The 18039-nt window shown below is 38.7% G+C and overlaps 1 protein-coding gene across 1 annotated transcript in view; it reads right to left on the reverse strand.

Annotated features, from left to right (window-relative positions):
* Window positions 1-5369: 5369 nt before the first annotated feature.
* LOC139446415 (multiple epidermal growth factor-like domains protein 10) overlaps window positions 5370-18039 on the reverse strand; it is a 50212-nt gene continuing 37542 nt past the window's right edge. Inside the window, exons 9-16 of the mRNA XM_071227742.1 lie at window positions 11016-11153; window positions 10740-10889; window positions 9605-9742; window positions 9139-9276; window positions 8361-8498; window positions 7013-7150; window positions 6170-6284; window positions 5370-5529 (exon numbers count right to left, since the gene is read on the reverse strand). Of these exons, the coding sequence (XP_071083843.1) occupies window positions 5370-5529; window positions 6170-6284; window positions 7013-7150; window positions 8361-8498; window positions 9139-9276; window positions 9605-9742; window positions 10740-10889; window positions 11016-11153 (1115 nt within the window). The remainder of the gene's footprint in view (window positions 5530-6169; window positions 6285-7012; window positions 7151-8360; window positions 8499-9138; window positions 9277-9604; window positions 9743-10739; window positions 10890-11015; window positions 11154-18039) is intronic.

The following is an 18039-nucleotide window of genomic DNA, read 5'->3' on the forward strand; positions in this document are numbered from 1 at the left end:
GATCTAAACTTGAACGAATCAAATGGAGGTATTGAGACATGTGACAAGGCCAGGCCAGGCTCGAACACTATAAAATGATACCCTCAACATTAGGAGAGGAGAGCGCGGTTTGCAGTCGATCGAGTCGAATCCCGATCGTTCTAAGTTTCCACCAGATAGTAACGAGCCTGGCCAGTCTGATCCTGTTCTGTATTGATAGATGGGCTGAGAGTAAGTAAAACTATGTGAGTATAAACTGGTGTTGCGTTTCTTTATTATGTGAGTATGAATGCTGATAGAGACAACTTGGAGTAAGGGTCATTAGGCCAATCACTCCTTGACGGAGCCGAGCCGTGGTGGACAAGGCGAGGACAATGTCCTGGCTTAATTGACCACAAGGACCAGGAACGGCAATACATTTAGTAACTGTAGCAGGATCGCACTGGACGCCCGAAAGCAGTTACGACAGTATATTATAGTTTGTCTCGTTGACATCGAAGGACACTCGCGGCAACCATCTGCACGTTTGGTAAATTTGTAGTCTTTGTGTATGTAATCATCATTATCATGGGTGAAATCCTTTACCACTACCTCGGCAGCATGTACTCATGGGTCCCACCTGGGGCCAGTGCTACAGTGTTTTGTAATTATCCTAGGATCCAGTCAAGTGTTTAGAAATTTGTTTTTGTTTTCAAATATTTTGAGAAAGATATTTAATTGAAAAGTTGTGTTGAAGAAGTATTTTATACTTGGATTTTCTGAGGTTTGGCAAACAGGAAGTCTCGTCCATGCAAGCGTCCAAGGAACCAGTTTAGCGCAGCCCCGAGTAGATTTGTTTCTCAAATTCGGAAACTCAGTCTTTCACACTTAAGTTTATAAAAATGTTGCGTTCCTTTTTGTTCAGGTTTCAACATCAAAACTCAAGTGAGAAAGTGTGCATTTAACACTAACACCACGGCAAGTGATACCTTTGTATTCAAGACCCTTGAAGATCCGGGGTAGATTAGGTCTTCAGCAACCCTTGCTTGCCGTAAAAGGCGGCTATGCTTGTCGTGAGAGGCGACTCACGTGATCGGGTGGTCAGGCTCGCTGACTTGGTTGATGCATGTCATCGTATCCCAATTCCGTTTATCGATGCTCATGATGTCAGTCACTGGATTGTCCTGTCCTGACTTGATTAATTACAAACCGCCGTCATATAGCTGTAATATTGCTTAGTGCTGCATTTAACAACCATTAAAAAAACAACTATATAATCAAACTTTTGGCCCGTGTTTTGGAACTGGATACCTAAATAAGAAGAAGAGGAGCGATTACAATCAGGCAGTTTATTGTCAAAGGTGTTGTGTGTACAATATATAATACACGCGATAGAACGGCAATATATTGCATATAGAATGCTAATTATATATGCATACATGAAACATTGAAAAACAATGTGTATAAGTAATGTCAATGGTTGTAATACTTAAGGGAGAAAGCTGGAATGGTAGGGAATTTAGCTGTAGGTAGAGCTATGCACACTTTCATAGCTAGAGAGAGTATTACATCATCATGAGACGGACATTATGATCCATGAGTGAAGATAAGTGAAACCATAATAAATGTGTGTGGATTATTATGTCTGAAGTAACCCGTGAAGATCCAGGGTAGAATAGGTTTTCAGCAGCCCATGCTTGGCCTACAAAGCAAGTATTCTTGTCGTGAGTGGGATCTGGAAGTCATGCTCGCTGACTTGGTCGATGCATGTCACAAACAAACAAACGTCTGAAGTAAGACGCGTTATTCACTAAAAATAGATAGATATATACACGATAAACGGTAATAACAATAACCTCCAACAAAGTATAATAAAACATGACATAATTGTATTTGGTGCATAACAATAGCAGCTGTACGATATCAAAGATATTGGCGTTCTTCTTATGATCATTTGTATGGAGTTGATTCATCACGACGTTAGATTTGATTTCGAAGTTTATCAATGCTTTGTCATCGTGTGTATCAAAATATGATACGTGAAGTATCTGAGTAACAGTTTCTGTCACGGCCGAACATTAGATATACGGATTAACTGTCTGTCTTGATCGTTCAATATACCTCCCGATTAACGTTACTTTCATGATATTTGTCTGAAACATATTGTATTCTGAAATTGTGTATATTCGGACATTGATAATGGATGGTCATATTCAAATACTTTGGATTAACTGGGTTTTTTGGTGCTAAACACACTTTATAAAACATACAAAGTATAGTAAACATCTTTTCATTGAAAAAATACAAGTCATGGTAAACACATTTCTAAAACACACACGTTATTGTGTATGATCTTTCATATATACATAGGTAATAATGAAGTCTTCTTTATATTGTTAAAGCTAATGAGATGGGTTTGATAGATAGGTCTATCTTACAATAACCTACTTTGTAGCTGTCAGTGTTCAGTCTGACGCGTAAAAGCCTACTGTTAGATATGTTTGTAGATATACTGTAGATAATGAAAACTTTATGAATATTTTTATCCCATAAATATTTAGTTCATAATTACATATGAAAAACTCTAATATTTATAGAAAATATTGGAACAATATTGAGTGTATTCACATTGATGTACTTTACAAAATGAAGAACATGCTGTGTTAATGAAAAACATGCATTTGAGGTCATAGAAGATAGATCAAAAGTTGAAGTTAAGTTTGTGAAAATAGCAAATTATATCATTAAATCGAACTTCTATGAGACAATAGTAAATCAGTCTACAGTCTTGGTGTTATCGTTAACTGATAAGTTTTTATCGTTCAAAGGCAGGGCTACTCGCATCAACTTCATGACGCATTATTTTCATGATTTACAGTATTCATGAAGACTATTTCATGTCGAACCAACCGCTGGTGGAAAAGAGGGAACTATGAGCAGACTTGCTGAGTATTTATGATATTCATGCCAGCTTTATAACAGTCACATAATAATTACAGCTTTAAGTGAGTTGTAGCTATCTTGGAAGACTATTGGTTAGTCTCTGAAAATATTTTTAAAAACTTTTGATAGAAGCAAATAAATACATTTTAATTGAAAAGGAGCCCCAGTGAGATGGGAGATTCAGACCTTGGGAAAGCCTAGCCCTGCTTCATTGAGGACTATACCATTACAGTAACTGCTGGCCGAAGGGAAAATAATATGATTTAGGGACTATGACACAGACTGGTTGTGAGCATATACTTTCAGAACCCGTCAACGTTATTGTCCTGTCTTCGCTCTGGAGAACCGTTCCAACAAATGCAGTTGCATTAAAGTTGTTTTTGCATCAGTCTCGACTTGACCCGTTTGCGAAAACACACATTTGTTTTCTGGGCTAAAAGTTCGGGTACTGATATTGTTGATATATATCATGATTATGACCAATGATTATGATAATGTCATTCGAAAAAAAGTAAAGACGGAAATATTTCCGTTGCTACTTTGCATGAGAAATGTTGTTGTTTTATATTTTTCATATTTCTGTTTTATAAATACTTCTCTGTAATGCCATTAAAGCAACTTAAACATTAAACACAGCCAGTATCACAAAGCGCAAAAACTGTCGATCCGGGTTGCAATGCATTGCCACTTACCAATACATATTATTTATAACCTAGGAACAGAAACTGTCGCAGTTGAACACATGCAAATCCTCAGTGAACTCTCCCTAGATTTAACGTTGTTCATAATGTTAGATACAGGCAAACTATGAGCAGCTCATATATTGCTGATTGCAGTGTTTACAGAGGGCACTATACACGTTATGTGAGAGAATGACTTTAGAACGGTAACAGGAGTTAATATATCCAAGATGACATAAACAGAATAATGTTTGGTATATCCAGTATCAAATATGTAAGGAAACATTTCATAAGTAAATAATTAAATTCAACAGTTCTCCTTTAAGTAATTTTTCCTGACTTAAAAGTGAAGGTAAGAACACAATCTGTAAAATTCTGGAAAACTACCATATCACTTTATAGCATACTATTAACATTGGCTTCCCAGCTTGGATCGGTTTGGGTGGCAGCATAGACATCCATAGAATAGACACTTTCATTTCGGAATGTGACAAGTAATATTTTAACAATAACAGAACATAGTCGACTACATTATAACATCACGCAGATCACTGTATAAGGTTTTAGATCAGTGATGTTTGCTAATGAGAAAGGGAATACAGAGCCAATGTGCTCAGGTCACATATAATAAGAGAGCGGGAGAAGCTAAAAATTATTAATAAACATTGTTTTCTCACTTGCAGTCAATATATGAAACCACTAACCGCCTATGTGCTCTAGTAATAGATACCAATTGATCACCGTCTACAGAGATACGACAGCCAGCATGTTATAATTATTCAGTTTCGGTTTAAATATTAGTTTGCGTGTTTGTTGGGTATATTTGACTGCGAATGTAATATCCATTTTCTATACTTTAACCGTTCCAGAGCTTTGCTCTTTCGAAATTATTTTGACTGAAATTCCACCTAATTTCCGTTACTTTAATCAGTGAGAAATGAGCGTGACAGCTTCCAGCAGTGTTGAGTGACACACACCAGGGACACATAATCATAATAAACAGGTAATGTCCAAGTGAGGGAGGGGTCGAATACAGTCTGAACACCTGCACTGTGAAATGTGTTTAGATCTAAACATGTTTAGGAATGTGTTTAACTCCTAAACGGAATACACATTTGGTGTGTTCTAGCTTATCACACTGATGGTCTAAACACATGAAATGAGCTGCAGGCTCACAGCCTAAACACCACCAAAACACATCACTCTATAATCTAAACAGGTTTATAATTTAAACACGTTAACGACAATGTCATTGGGCATTAAGCCAAGTGTAGTTAGGATGAATGAATGAACAAACAACGGGAATATATTGTACAAGTGAAAGTGAAAGTAGGGAATTGCATCGGCCATCACTTTTGTCACTGATGGGTCATGTTTTTAGGTACAGTCGTGCATGCTCTTTCTACGAAGATTTCAAAAAGCTTTAAAAGTTGTTTGATCAGGGTTACAAAATGCCAAGGCCTCAGCAAAGCTTTCAAAAGGTTTTATGGATGACACGTTGACGATATTTCCAAGTTTGACTCATTGGTAACGTAAAGGATTGTCCGGTGCAATTCCCTATGTTGAATGGTACACATTCAGGTGAACAATTGACTTGACTTGACATGTGTTTGTGAACGGTTTTTCTCGATGGGGCAGGATACGCTCACCTATTTGCGAACACCTGGTATCATAATTATCGGATAGTGATTCACACATGATGGACACATGCTTATGATATCATCGGAATCTTACAATGGACTCAATAATTATGGAAATGGTTTTGACGCTTTTATCGATTTCATCAGATTATATTCGGCCCCGGTGGACTTCCCCTGCGTTGGCATAAGGACTGGTATTGTCAACGTGTTCGTATATGTTTTCCACAACTGGATCCCTGGTGTTCTCATCAAGAGATATGTAGTTATCTTCAGGCTTCTTTTGCAAGGCATCCAGTTGACGCTTCAGTCTGAAATGTACAGCAATAAGCTAGTAAGGCTAATCATTTCAAGATGATTAGGTACATGTATATCCCTTTACGAATATGAAATAGGCACCACTTGTTGACGGTACACACACGCTATTGTTTTCACTGAAATGCAATTGATCATGCGTTCATCACCCTCTTGCATACTACTGCCATCAATGTAAGGAGATCACGTAAGTCTCTGTGATTTGTATCCAATCCTAATAGTCCCTTGAATAAAATATGTTTAAATAAATCGATACAATTATCGCCAGCTGTACAATATACATTCGTATACATGTATGTTTGTACCAACTGAAACATTGCTGGTATACTTGACACATATGTACATACCCCTATACGATTCGATTATGTGGATCAAACAACGAAAGTTCTGCGTGAAATATGAAATGTGCTTCATGTCATAATACTGCATTGTAATGGACATAGACTAATGATAATGAACGACGAATCATCGATGGTAATAATATGATAATGGTAATTATATGATATGGTGGTTATAATCCGTCAGTTGGAGTCTCTAATGCACAATTAGCAAAGAATCGGTTAATGTTGCTCAATATTATGAATCCTCTTTTCATGTTCATGATACTTTATCTTTAACACATTACACGATCCCTACCTTCTGATGTAAAAGATGGACGTCAACAGAGCGATGGCAGCCAAGACGAGAAGTGTACCGAGTGTTGCTACAACTGGCGCTTCACGGATTAAACATCCTGGTGTTGCCGCAAACACTGTACAACATTGTTTTTAAAACAAATAAGTGGTTCATATTCCTTATTCTTCTGAAAGTATGGGTTCGAATCCGGGACGGAACTGAATAAAGTACTAGCTATAGAGTACAATCGCAAATATAACATTTGTTCATTTGAAAACTTTCTAAAAGGCATTGTGTATTCATTTCTGTCGACCATGGGACAAATATTCATACTGGTTATGAGTCTCCAAATGGCGATTTGAGGGAGTCTATCCAAATCCTCTTGCAACAATGAAAGCAGGGAAAACACTACTGCACGATAAGCAGAATCAATCAGATTGACAGAAATAATGGTCCCTCCATTTGATATGTTCAAATCTGATTGTTAGCAAATCCATCTCCGCCACATGCCTCGGACAGCTCTCTGGGCAGGAAAACGTAGAAGACACCCGCATCTGTCATATATGCCATGGAAGTTGAAACACCGTGCTTTCCGCCAATAACAACCACGATACACTGTCGTCAATGTAAGAATAGCGAGCGCGACGGAAGCGCAAACACCTGCTGTAATTTTTGTCAGCGGAGTTTATCCTTCGCCTGAGCGATCTTGTATCACCATTTTATAATGCAAATATAATCAGATGTGGAAAATATATGTGGAAACAGTGTCTGTTATACAAACGTAACTATATTATATAATACTTTTTTCATACAACATGAACATGAATGTATTGCATAATGAACAATAATCCTGTATATACTCACAACTCAAGCACGTATCAGTGGTCCACCTTTGTGCACATCCTCTCGGACATGTCCCTGTGGTCTTGACACATACATCTCCATTTAGGCAGTTTCCGCATTGGGAGGAGCAGTTGATACCGTAGGAGCCGTCTTGACAAGCTGTCCATGTACATAGTTACTTTAATATTTTATAACTATTCTGATAAGAAGCACGGCCTAATAGTCCATACTCACTCACTCACTCACTCACTCACTCACTCATAAACTACTGAATGTAGTTGAAACAATTGGGGGCAAACTTAGCCCCATAACCTCCGTCTGGGGATCTTGTGGACATAACATGAAGCTGTAGACAGTGACACGAACACCCGTCAGTGAACACAAACTCTCAGTGAGTGTAAGCTTCAGTGATGGTGTGAGTGATGAGGGTTAAAAATATGTACAGTTTGTGTGCATATTGTTTCAGTATATTGTCCATTACGCTTGACATGGAAAAATGTCTACCATTTTATGCGCTCAGCGTCCTATGTACATGTAGGTGGATTTAATTATTGCTGAAAGTTTCTACTATTTGGCAATACAAGTGTTCGTGGTATTTATATTGGAGATAAGCGCTAAAACGCTCGTTTCAGAACTAAAATAAGAATTATGCAATCAACAGTTATAATACATGAAAATGCCAAACACAGTAAGTGTAGCTTCGTTCTTAATTATGCATGGAATAACAGTTCAGCTACCTTAGAACAGTCTCAAAAGGGGCACAGGTCGTAGAAAGGGTAAGAACTTGTACTGAAGTCCAAGATTAATTACTTTGATTCTTGAAATAATGTGTAACAAAATGCGTATCTGTTTCCATGAAATAACCCTCCATACAGATACACAGCTTCATCGCAACATGTTGTTTTTATTGCACCTCGACTTAACTATGCCATCTGAGATGGCAGATTGAGTTAGCAATGATATTTGTACCGGAATGTATTGCATAATGCACACTAACCCTGTACATACCAACAACTCTCATGATGCCAATCACTGGATTGTCCTGTCCAATTGCTGGAATATTGCTGAGTGCGGCGTTAAACAACAAACAAACAAACATACTCATAACTCAAGCACGTATCAGTTGTCCACCCAGATTCACATCCTCTTGGACATGTCCCTGTGGTCTTGACACAAACATCTCCATTTAGGCAGTTTCCGCACTGGAAGGAGCAGTTGATACCACAGGAGCCGTCTTGACAAGCTGTCCGTGTACATTGTTTCTTTCATTAGTACTTATTAATTGTATTAAGAAGAGGTTCGGCATGAGGCCATATTCGCTCACTCACTTACCAGTAGATAGTTGAAATGGTTGGAAAAAAGTACCTACCCTGTGAACACAGATCTGGTAACCATCCAAACAGGCATCCTCGAGGACATTTCCCTGTTACCTTGTCACAGACAGCAGTGTCCAGACAATGGCCACAATGAGACGCACAATTGGCACCATAACGTCCGTCTGGGCATGCTGTAGACAGTAACATGAACACCTAGCAATGAGTACAGACTCTTGTCGGGTGCAAGGTTAGGTTATGCATGAGAGATGCCGGTAAAAAATATCTTTAGTTTGTGAGCATCATCCAATCATATCAGGCACATTTTAGCATATTGTCCATTACTCCTGACGTGGACAAAATACATGTCCACCACTTTATTCGATCAGTTGAAGTTTTAACTTTGTTTCATAAAATAACTGTATTTCTGTAAATCAGATAATCACTAAGGGGATAAACTCTAAAGCACTCAGCTCTAAATTAATATAAGAAGTATTCCATCTCTAGTTACACAACCTCAAATTAATGTGGTTGATTCTTGAAATAATTGTAACAAAATACGTATCTGTTTCCATGAAATAACCCTGCATACTAATACACAGCTTGATCGCAACATGTTGTTTTTATTGCACCTCGACCTAACTATGTCGTGTAAAATTTGTACAGGAATGTATTGCATGGTTCACACTAACCCTGTACATACTCACAACTCTCATGATGTCAATCACTGGATTGTCTGGTCCAGACTCGATTATTTTACAGACCGCCGTCATATGGCTGGAATATTGCTGAGTGCGGCATTAAACAACAAAGAAAAAAAAAAAACATACTCACAACTCAAGCACGTATCCGTAGTCCACCCTGATGCACATCCTCTCGGACATGTTCCTGTGGTCTTGACACAAACATCTCCATTTAGGCAGTTTCCGCACTGGGAGGAGCAGTTGATACCATAGGAGCCGTCTTGACAAGCTGTCCATATAAATAGTTACTTTAATTAGTATTTATTAATTGTATTAAGAAGAGGTTCGGCATGAGGCCATATTCGCTCACTCACTTACCAGAAGGTAGTTGAAATGATTGGAAAAAAGTACCTACCCTGTGAACACAGATCTGGTAACCATCCAAACAGGCATCCTCGAGGACATTTCCCTGTTACCTTGTCACAGACAGCAGTATCCAGACAGTGACCACACTGAGACGCACAACTGGCACCATAATGTCCGCCTGGGCATACTTTTTGAATATAACCTGTACGTGAATGTATTGCATAATGCACAATAATCCTGTATATACTCACAACTCAAGCACGTATCCGTAGTCCACCCTGATGCACATCCACTTGGACATGTTCCTGTGGTCTTGGCACATCTGTCTCCATTTAGGCAGTTTCCGCATTGGGAGGAGCAGTTGATACCGTAGGAGCCGTCTTGACAAGCTGTCCATATCAATATTTACTTTGATATTTTATAACTCTTCTAATAGGAAGCACGGCCTAATACTCCATAATACTTACTAACTCACTCACTCACTCACTCACTCACTCACTCACTAATTAATGCAGTTGAAACAAATGGGGGCAAACTTAGCCCCATAACCTCCGTCTGGGGATCTTGTGGACATAACATGAAGCTGTAGACAGTGACACGAACACCCGTCAGTGAACGCAAACTCTCAGTGAGTGTAAGCTTCAGTGATGGTGTGAGTGATGAGGGTTAAAAATATGTACAGTTTGTGTGCATATTGTTTCAGTATATTGTCCATTACGCTTGACATGGAAAAATGTCTACCATTTTATGCGCTCAGCGTCCTATGTACATATAGGTGGATTTAATTATTGCTGAAAGTTTCTACTATTTGGCAATACAAGTGTTCATGTAAATCTGGTATTTATATAGGAGATAAGCGCTAAAACGCTCGTTTCAGAACTAAAATAAGAATTATGCATATATGCAATCTATAGTTATAATGCATGAAAATTCCAAACACAGTAAATGTAGCTTCGTTCTTAATTATGCATGGAATAACAGTTCAGCTACCTTAGAACAGTCACAAAAGGGGCACAGGTCGTAGAAAGGTAAGAACTTGTACTCAAGTCCAAGATTAATTACTTTGATTCTTGAAATGATTGTAACAAAATACGTGTCTGTTTCCATGAAATAACCCTCCATACAGATACACAGCTTGATCGCAACATGTTGTTTTTATTGCACCTCGACCTAACTATGTCGTGTCTTGGAAGGTGCTGAGATGGCAGATTGAGTTAGCAATGATATTTGTACCGGAATGTATTGCATAATGCACACTAACCCTTTTCATACCCACAACTCTCATGATGCCAATCACTGGATTGTCTTGTGCAGACTCGATTATTTTACAGACCGCCGTCATATAGCTGGAATATTGCTGAGTGCGGCGTTAAGCAACAAACAAACAAACATACTCATAACTCAAGCACGTATCAGTTGTCCACCCTGATGCACATCCTCTCGGACATGTTCCTGTGGTCTTGACACATACATCTCCATTTAGGCAGTTTCCACACTGGGAGGAGCAGTTGATACCACAGGAGCCGTCTTGACAAGCTGTCCGTGTACATTGTTTCTTTCATTAGTACTTATTAATTGTATTAAGAAGAGGTTCGGCATGAGGCCATATTCGCTCACTCACTTACCAGAAGGTAGTTGAAATGGTTGGAAAAAAGTACCTACCCTGTGAACACAGATCTGGTAACCATCCAAACAGGCATCCTCGAGGACATTTCCCTGTTACCTTGTCACAGACAGCAGTGTCCAGACAATGGCCACAATGAGACGCACAATTGGCACCATAACGTCCGTCTGGGCATGCTGTAGACAGTAACATGAACACCTAGCAATGAGTACAGACTCTTGTCGGGTGCAAGGTTAGGTTATGCATGAGAGATGCCGGTAAATAAAAAATATCTTCAGTTTGTGATCATCATCCAATCATATCAGGCACATTTTTAGCATATTGTCCATTACTCCTGACGTGGACAAAATACATGCCCACCACTTTATGCGATCAGTTAAAGTTTTAACTTTGTTTCACAAAACAACAGTGTTTATGTAAATCAGATAATTACTAAGGGGATAAACGCTAAAGCACTCAGCTCTAAATTAATATAAGAAGTATTCCATCTCTGGTTCCACAACCTCAAATTAATAAGACAAAGTAGGTTTATGTCTATTCTACCCTGACAAGAACGCTTTAAAATGGTACTTTTTGAGAAGGTGTATTTACACATGAGTACATAGGTCAGCTATCTTTCTAACATTCTGACATGGTGTCACGGGTAGTGGGAAACGAAACAATTAACTCATCGATCACGATTAATTACTTATATTCTTGACTCATTCAAAATAAAACAAACGCGTTTCATTTTTTTTAAACAATTGACAAAATAACCCTCCATAGATAAAAAATTATATTTTATTTCATCGCAACATGTTGTATATCTTGTACTGCTTAGAGTCAACTGTGTCGTTTCTTGGAAATTGTATTGCATGTTTTTGTGACACACTGGTTAGTGTATGTTTTACTTAATGGTGCGTATTCTGAAATAGATATTATCATGTTTGTTTAGCCGTTGTAAACAAGTACTTGTTCAGTGTTCAGTCGAGTGAAAAATCCATCCGATGAATTTCTGATATTGAACTTATATAGTTCTAATAAGTTGTCGGCAGCCATTGTTATATGCATCAATGTATGGGGACTTCCCGGAATGCCGGGAAATAATGTAACATTGATATATGTTTCGTGAGTACTAGTATGGAAACTCGAATTTTTTTACTTCTGAAACTGTCAGTAATAAATGAAAAAGAATGTGTCTGTCCTTGTTATTTTCTATTTGAAATATGTATCCTTGACACGATCCTCATGCTTGTAACAACAATGGCATGGTACATCTACAATTACGTGCGGGTATAGCGGGAGTAAAACGATATATAAGCTATCGATTGTTCGATGTAATCACAAGTAACGGGCTTGTTTCAAAAATCTTGTTAATTTTGGGCTGTCATTTCATTTTGACCAGTCAGAAAGAAGCATTCTTCTGTGTCATGGTAGCTCTGTCGTACTTTACTTCATTACTTCGGATAATACTCCCGAATTCAAATTCAAGAAGTAGCGTGTATTAGGTAGTCATATATATCATCATAATAATATTAAATATTGCAACATCAACATTTTGTAAATCAAGGGCATGGGAATGCTTAGGCACATAAGTAATGCGTTGGAAGGGTGGGCCAGGATATATTCTAACGCAAGAAGTGTACTCTAACAATCTGACACATGTATCTTAAATATCGAATCATACACACTGTCCATTTATAACATTGTATAGCGATTTTAACATGTTCACCTTGTCACACTTCTTGCCATAGAGTCTTTCGGCGATTGTTTTGTCACTCTCATTCTTTATGTATTGATCTAAATTGGGACTTCTTGCGCAGAATGTTTTTCTCCCTGATTTTGCAAAGATGTTACTCCCTTTTCACCCAATGATAATTCAAATCAAAGTATCTGCATTTAACATGTGGAAACTTAGACATAAAATTGGTCATTTTTCACATATACACTGAAAACTCATTCCTCACGTGTCTGACAATCTATGCCAGTTTTCCCGGGAGCACAGCCACCAAGACACTGTCCTGTGATCTTGTCACAGACTTTTGTTTTCTTAAGACACTGACACTGCTTATCACAATCGGTACCAAACCAGCCGTCACTGCAAACTAAATCGATGAAAGGTTACAGAAACCAATTTCAAAATCGATATAAACGCTTCACAAAGTGAAACGAATATATGTTACAGGAAACAAGTATAATCAGTGATTAAGTCTAATGACTGAAAATTTCAGTGATTATGTCTAATAACTGATTCACTCGGTGGTTATGTCTAAATACTGAAATCTTCAGTAATTAGACATAATCACTGAAATGAACCAAGGGATTTTATACTTGTTTACTGAAAGCATATTCCTGCCTTGTTTTTATAATGTGTGCTAGTTTTGAAATTAGATTAGCTATCAAAGTAAATACAACCTCCTGTTACCAGATACCTTACACAAAAATCACAGAAATAAGCTTAAACAGTTCAATCTTTTATTTCATAAAATGGTATGACGTGAATGGTATGACAAATAGCTGTCTGATGGACACTCAGGAATGTTTGTTTGCACATGACAGACTTGAATGACATCTAGATTTACATTGCATCTTGGCCTTAAAACATTTGCAGCGATTGGTCTGACACCGTTTAGTTTCAACACAATTACACCTTACAAAGCCTTGACCACCACAGACTGAGTCAAGTTGAACCGCTTGACGCAAAGAGAGTGTTCAATCGGTATTGAAATCGTCAGCATTATACAGTTTGGTTTGGTTCAGTAATTAGACATAACCACCGAGTGAATCAGTTATTAGACTTAATCACTGATTATACTTGTTTCCTGTAACATATGTTTTGATTTCTATGGACAACTAGCGAAGCCTTCTCAAATGTTGTTACAACACATGATTCTGTTTGTTTACAGGAGATTGGCTTACGACAGGATTATGAAGCCTTCTCACAAGTTATTATAAAAAGGCAGGGATATGCTTTCAGTAAACAAGTATAAAATCCCTTGGTTCATTTCAGTGATTATGTCTAATTACTGAAGATTTCAGTTATTAGACATAATCACTGAAGTCAAATTAAAAACTTCACATTTTAAAAAGTAATCCCATATATGATATACAACGGCGAATGTATCAGAGAAGGTAATTTTTAAACATTAATGTCCAAAGAAGGATTTTAATTAACGGTGGTAACCATAATTTGTTCCCAGCACCTACGGTATTCGGTAAAACGTCAACAGTTTAAATCATAAGTCCCAAGCACCAGAATCTCATGGAACACAAGTTCAGTAGCGTGTATGGCCACCATGTGCATTGACAACTGCCAAACAACGCCTCCGCATGGACCTTGTGATGCTTGTGAACACATGATTGGGAAAACGACGCCATTGTTGCTGCAAAATGGTGTCAAGATCTTGCAAATTCTGTGGTTGGTTCTGGAGAGTGTGCAGACTTCTGCCAAGAGCATCCCAGACGTGTTCGATGGGATTGAGGTCGGGAGACCTTGACGGCCAGTCCATGACGTTGACTCCCGCATCCTGAAGGAAATTCCTTGTCAAAATTGCCGTGTGGGGTCTGGCATTGTCGTGTTGGAAGATCAAACCGGGTCCATGTGCTGCCATAAAAGTTCTGGTGCAAGTACCTGGTTGCGGTAAGCAGCAGCGTTGAGGTTGCCACGGGTGACAAGAAGCCTGGAACGTGCATTGCCACAGAAAGCACCCCACACCATGACACTTCCGCCTCGAAATCTGTCAACTTCCTGTACACAACACTGGGCGTAACGTTCATGAAGGCGCCTCCACATCCTCGCCCTACCATCAGCAAATCGAAGATTAAATCGGGATTCATCACTGAAGACGACTTGATTCCAATTCCTCTGAATCCATCGTAAGTGTCGCTGTGCCCACAATTGACCTTGACGTCTGTGTAATTGAGTCAGAATCGGCCCGCAGTATGGCCGTCGTGCTTGAAGTTGAGCAGTTCTCAGACGGTTTCGAACAGTTTGCGCACTCAGTCTACCCCTAAACAGTTCATTTCTGGTTGATGTAGCCGTCAAAAATCGGTTACGGAGGTGACGTAAGACAATCTGACGATCCTCTGCATGTGACGTCACACGTGGTCGACCTGGCCGAGGGCGATCAGCCGTGGTACCCGTTTGCTGTAGACGTGTCTGTAAATCATAAGCAGTCCGTCGACTACAACCCATCGTCCTTGCGACTTCAGCTACGGACGTTCCCGTCTGCAACATGCCGATGGCACGTTCACGTTGCACACGTGAAAGGCGTGGCATGACAAATGGCCGTAAAGACTTTGTTTTCTTGTGTTTTTCATTTTTTGTTAATGACTGCTAACAAGTAAACACGTGCGGTATTATGGCCACGTGACCAGTTGCACGTGAAAAAACACTTTTGACACTGTAGTGCTGTGCACATGATTTTGATCGATTCACCTGCACAAAAACGTGTGTTATCTGAAGACAATATGTGGCCATTACTGTTTAAATACACAATAAGGGCCCACAATGATAACTGGTCAAAATGTTAAGATTTTAGGATTGTGAAGTTTTTAATTTGGTATATATATTCTCACACCTGGTACAAACACCTGTGAGATGTCACTGACTAAAACTGCTGGATATCTATCATCATCAAATACAGACATGCTTTTGCTGTTTAAGAATAACGATCAACGTAAAAAAAAACACGCAAATCTCTACGCGTATATAATATCCTAAACTAACGTCGAAACCGATGGTATACCTCAAGTTACGCAATTATATGAATACTAGTAATCATCAGTTCAAATATGGAGTACTTACCGAATATTTGCACCTCACACAAAGTAAGGTATATATCGGAGGCATCTGGCACCCGTATAGTGACGTTGTTTCCTGCCAGCGGCTGACGGCAGGTGACGTTAGCTAGAGGAGGAGGACGTTCAGTTGATGACCAGTTGTAGCACATCTGGCTACCCACAAGCACCTCCATTCCGTTATTTCTGCTGCTATCTGTACAGAATGAATGTGAAATGTTTAAAGTTTTAACTGTAGAGTTATGTGTGTTTATGGTGATTGAATTGGCGACCGATGTTGTTAGCTACATTCGCATATCCAGTTAATCACAGCGCGGAACAAGGGGCAAGTATTATATCGGTGTTGTTGTTTCTTCACAACACTGTTAGTTGGTTGACTTCAAATCAAATTAAGAATGAATTATCATTTTCCTATAATGGTTGGGGGACATATAAGCTTATAACTTTGTTCACCTTCGCCAGTTCACTTAGGTTACTTAATCATGACGTCATGGTTTGATTATTCCTATAATAAGTGTCTGAAACAAACACACGCACTATAATTCATCCTTGATAACAAACCGATTTCCCTTTTTCAAAACTAAAACCGATTCATACTTTAAATGAAGAATGTATCTTTCATGAATGAATGCTCCGTTCTTTGATCAGTTGGAGAAATATGTGTCTTACAAACATTTGTACCGCATTTAGAATTGTAAATGCATATTACTTTAAATGTTATGGCATACTGGACACTTGCCTTGTACACAAACTGTATATGTGCACATTGTACTCACAATCCCTGCGTAGATAGAGTCGGATGTGTTGTATCCGGTCTGTGCTGGAGGTGTTCAGGTAAACAGTCCAAGTATGGTGTTGATCTCCAGCGGCTGTATGTGTACATGTCAGTGGTTTAGCATAGAAGGATGTGGTAGCTCTGCCATCTACTCCATAGTGTGCTTGGAATGCATGGCTTAGATTACTTGTCTTCTCCGTATTTTCAGTGTATGTGGAACTCTGTGTGGAAGACCTTCTCAAGGCAACATTTTCTGTAAAATCAACAATCAGGGAAGTATCATTGATGGGATAAATGCGGTCAAACAAAGCTTGAGGTTAAAGAAATATATAAAATATTTCACTTCGAAATTAATTATTAATCCGAATGTATATTGCTTTCCTGTTTACAGACACATTTCTACAAATATACGAATATATATGGCCTGCTGTAGAAGGTTATTTACATCGTTTTTCATGGAAGTAGCATTTCGATGTTTTATACAAAACTGTGGTATCCTACATCGACCAGAGGTCGGGTTTCCTTTACAAAACATAGTATGTGTGAAGGTTTGTAAAACTGAAAACCTACTGATTGAAAATAACACACTCACGTTTCTGACAGTACGGACCAAACCACCCTTCCTGGCATCTGTCGGGACTGCCGACCTGGCTACAGGGAGTGGAGGGAAACACGGTGCAGGCAGTAGTGGTGTTACAGTGACAACTAGCATCTGTTCGATTGTGGACAGAAGAGAATACCTTCACTTTGCCTTTCATGACGGGTACGAGGAGAATGGTTTCATTTTATATGTTGTAACCATTAGAGAGTTCCTTATGAACATATTATGGACCTTTTTTTATGACGAATCATGTCAACTCCAAAGGTGTTTATATCAAATCAGTATAAAACATGTTCATTCTTTATACTGTAATACTGAACGGTCACACAACAGGGAGTGGAATACCTGTTTTTTTAAGCTGTTTGCTATGAACTTTGAACGAGCTAAACAGTTGGATATATTATCCTGTAAAATCCATGTTAAAGTTACATATGCACTTTTATATACCTATAACAACCACAGAAAGCAGTGTACACAACATGGCCAAGTAGCATCCCATCGTGGTTCAAGTGGGTACCTAAAAGACAGAACATAATAAAATGGCGCCGCATTGTTGCTAAACTAGTCATATTTTGTAAATCAGTAACAGAATGCATAAGTGACAGATGCAGAAATATTTGTTTTAATTACATTCATTTGATTGTACATACTGTCATGGAAATTTATCATCCAAAACTGGCTCCCACAGGTGATATCGCTTGGATTAGATCAAGCGTATCGCTACAATGCTTTGCAGACCATTGTGATGTCACTGGTTACCATGACGTCACAATCAAATGACATCACTCATGGCTCTGCTTACTGAAGCTGTTAGCAATACTTTTTACACTGAAGACACAGCTAATTACAGTCTACAAATTGAAAAAGTTGGAAAAATGATGTTGGATGATAAATTCTCTATATGTTC

This window comes from Haliotis cracherodii, unplaced genomic scaffold (genome assembly GCF_022045235.1).
Source record: "Haliotis cracherodii isolate W230 unplaced genomic scaffold, xgHalCrac1.p SCAF_6, whole genome shotgun sequence".
Taxonomy (NCBI): domain Eukaryota; kingdom Metazoa; phylum Mollusca; class Gastropoda; order Lepetellida; family Haliotidae; genus Haliotis; species Haliotis cracherodii.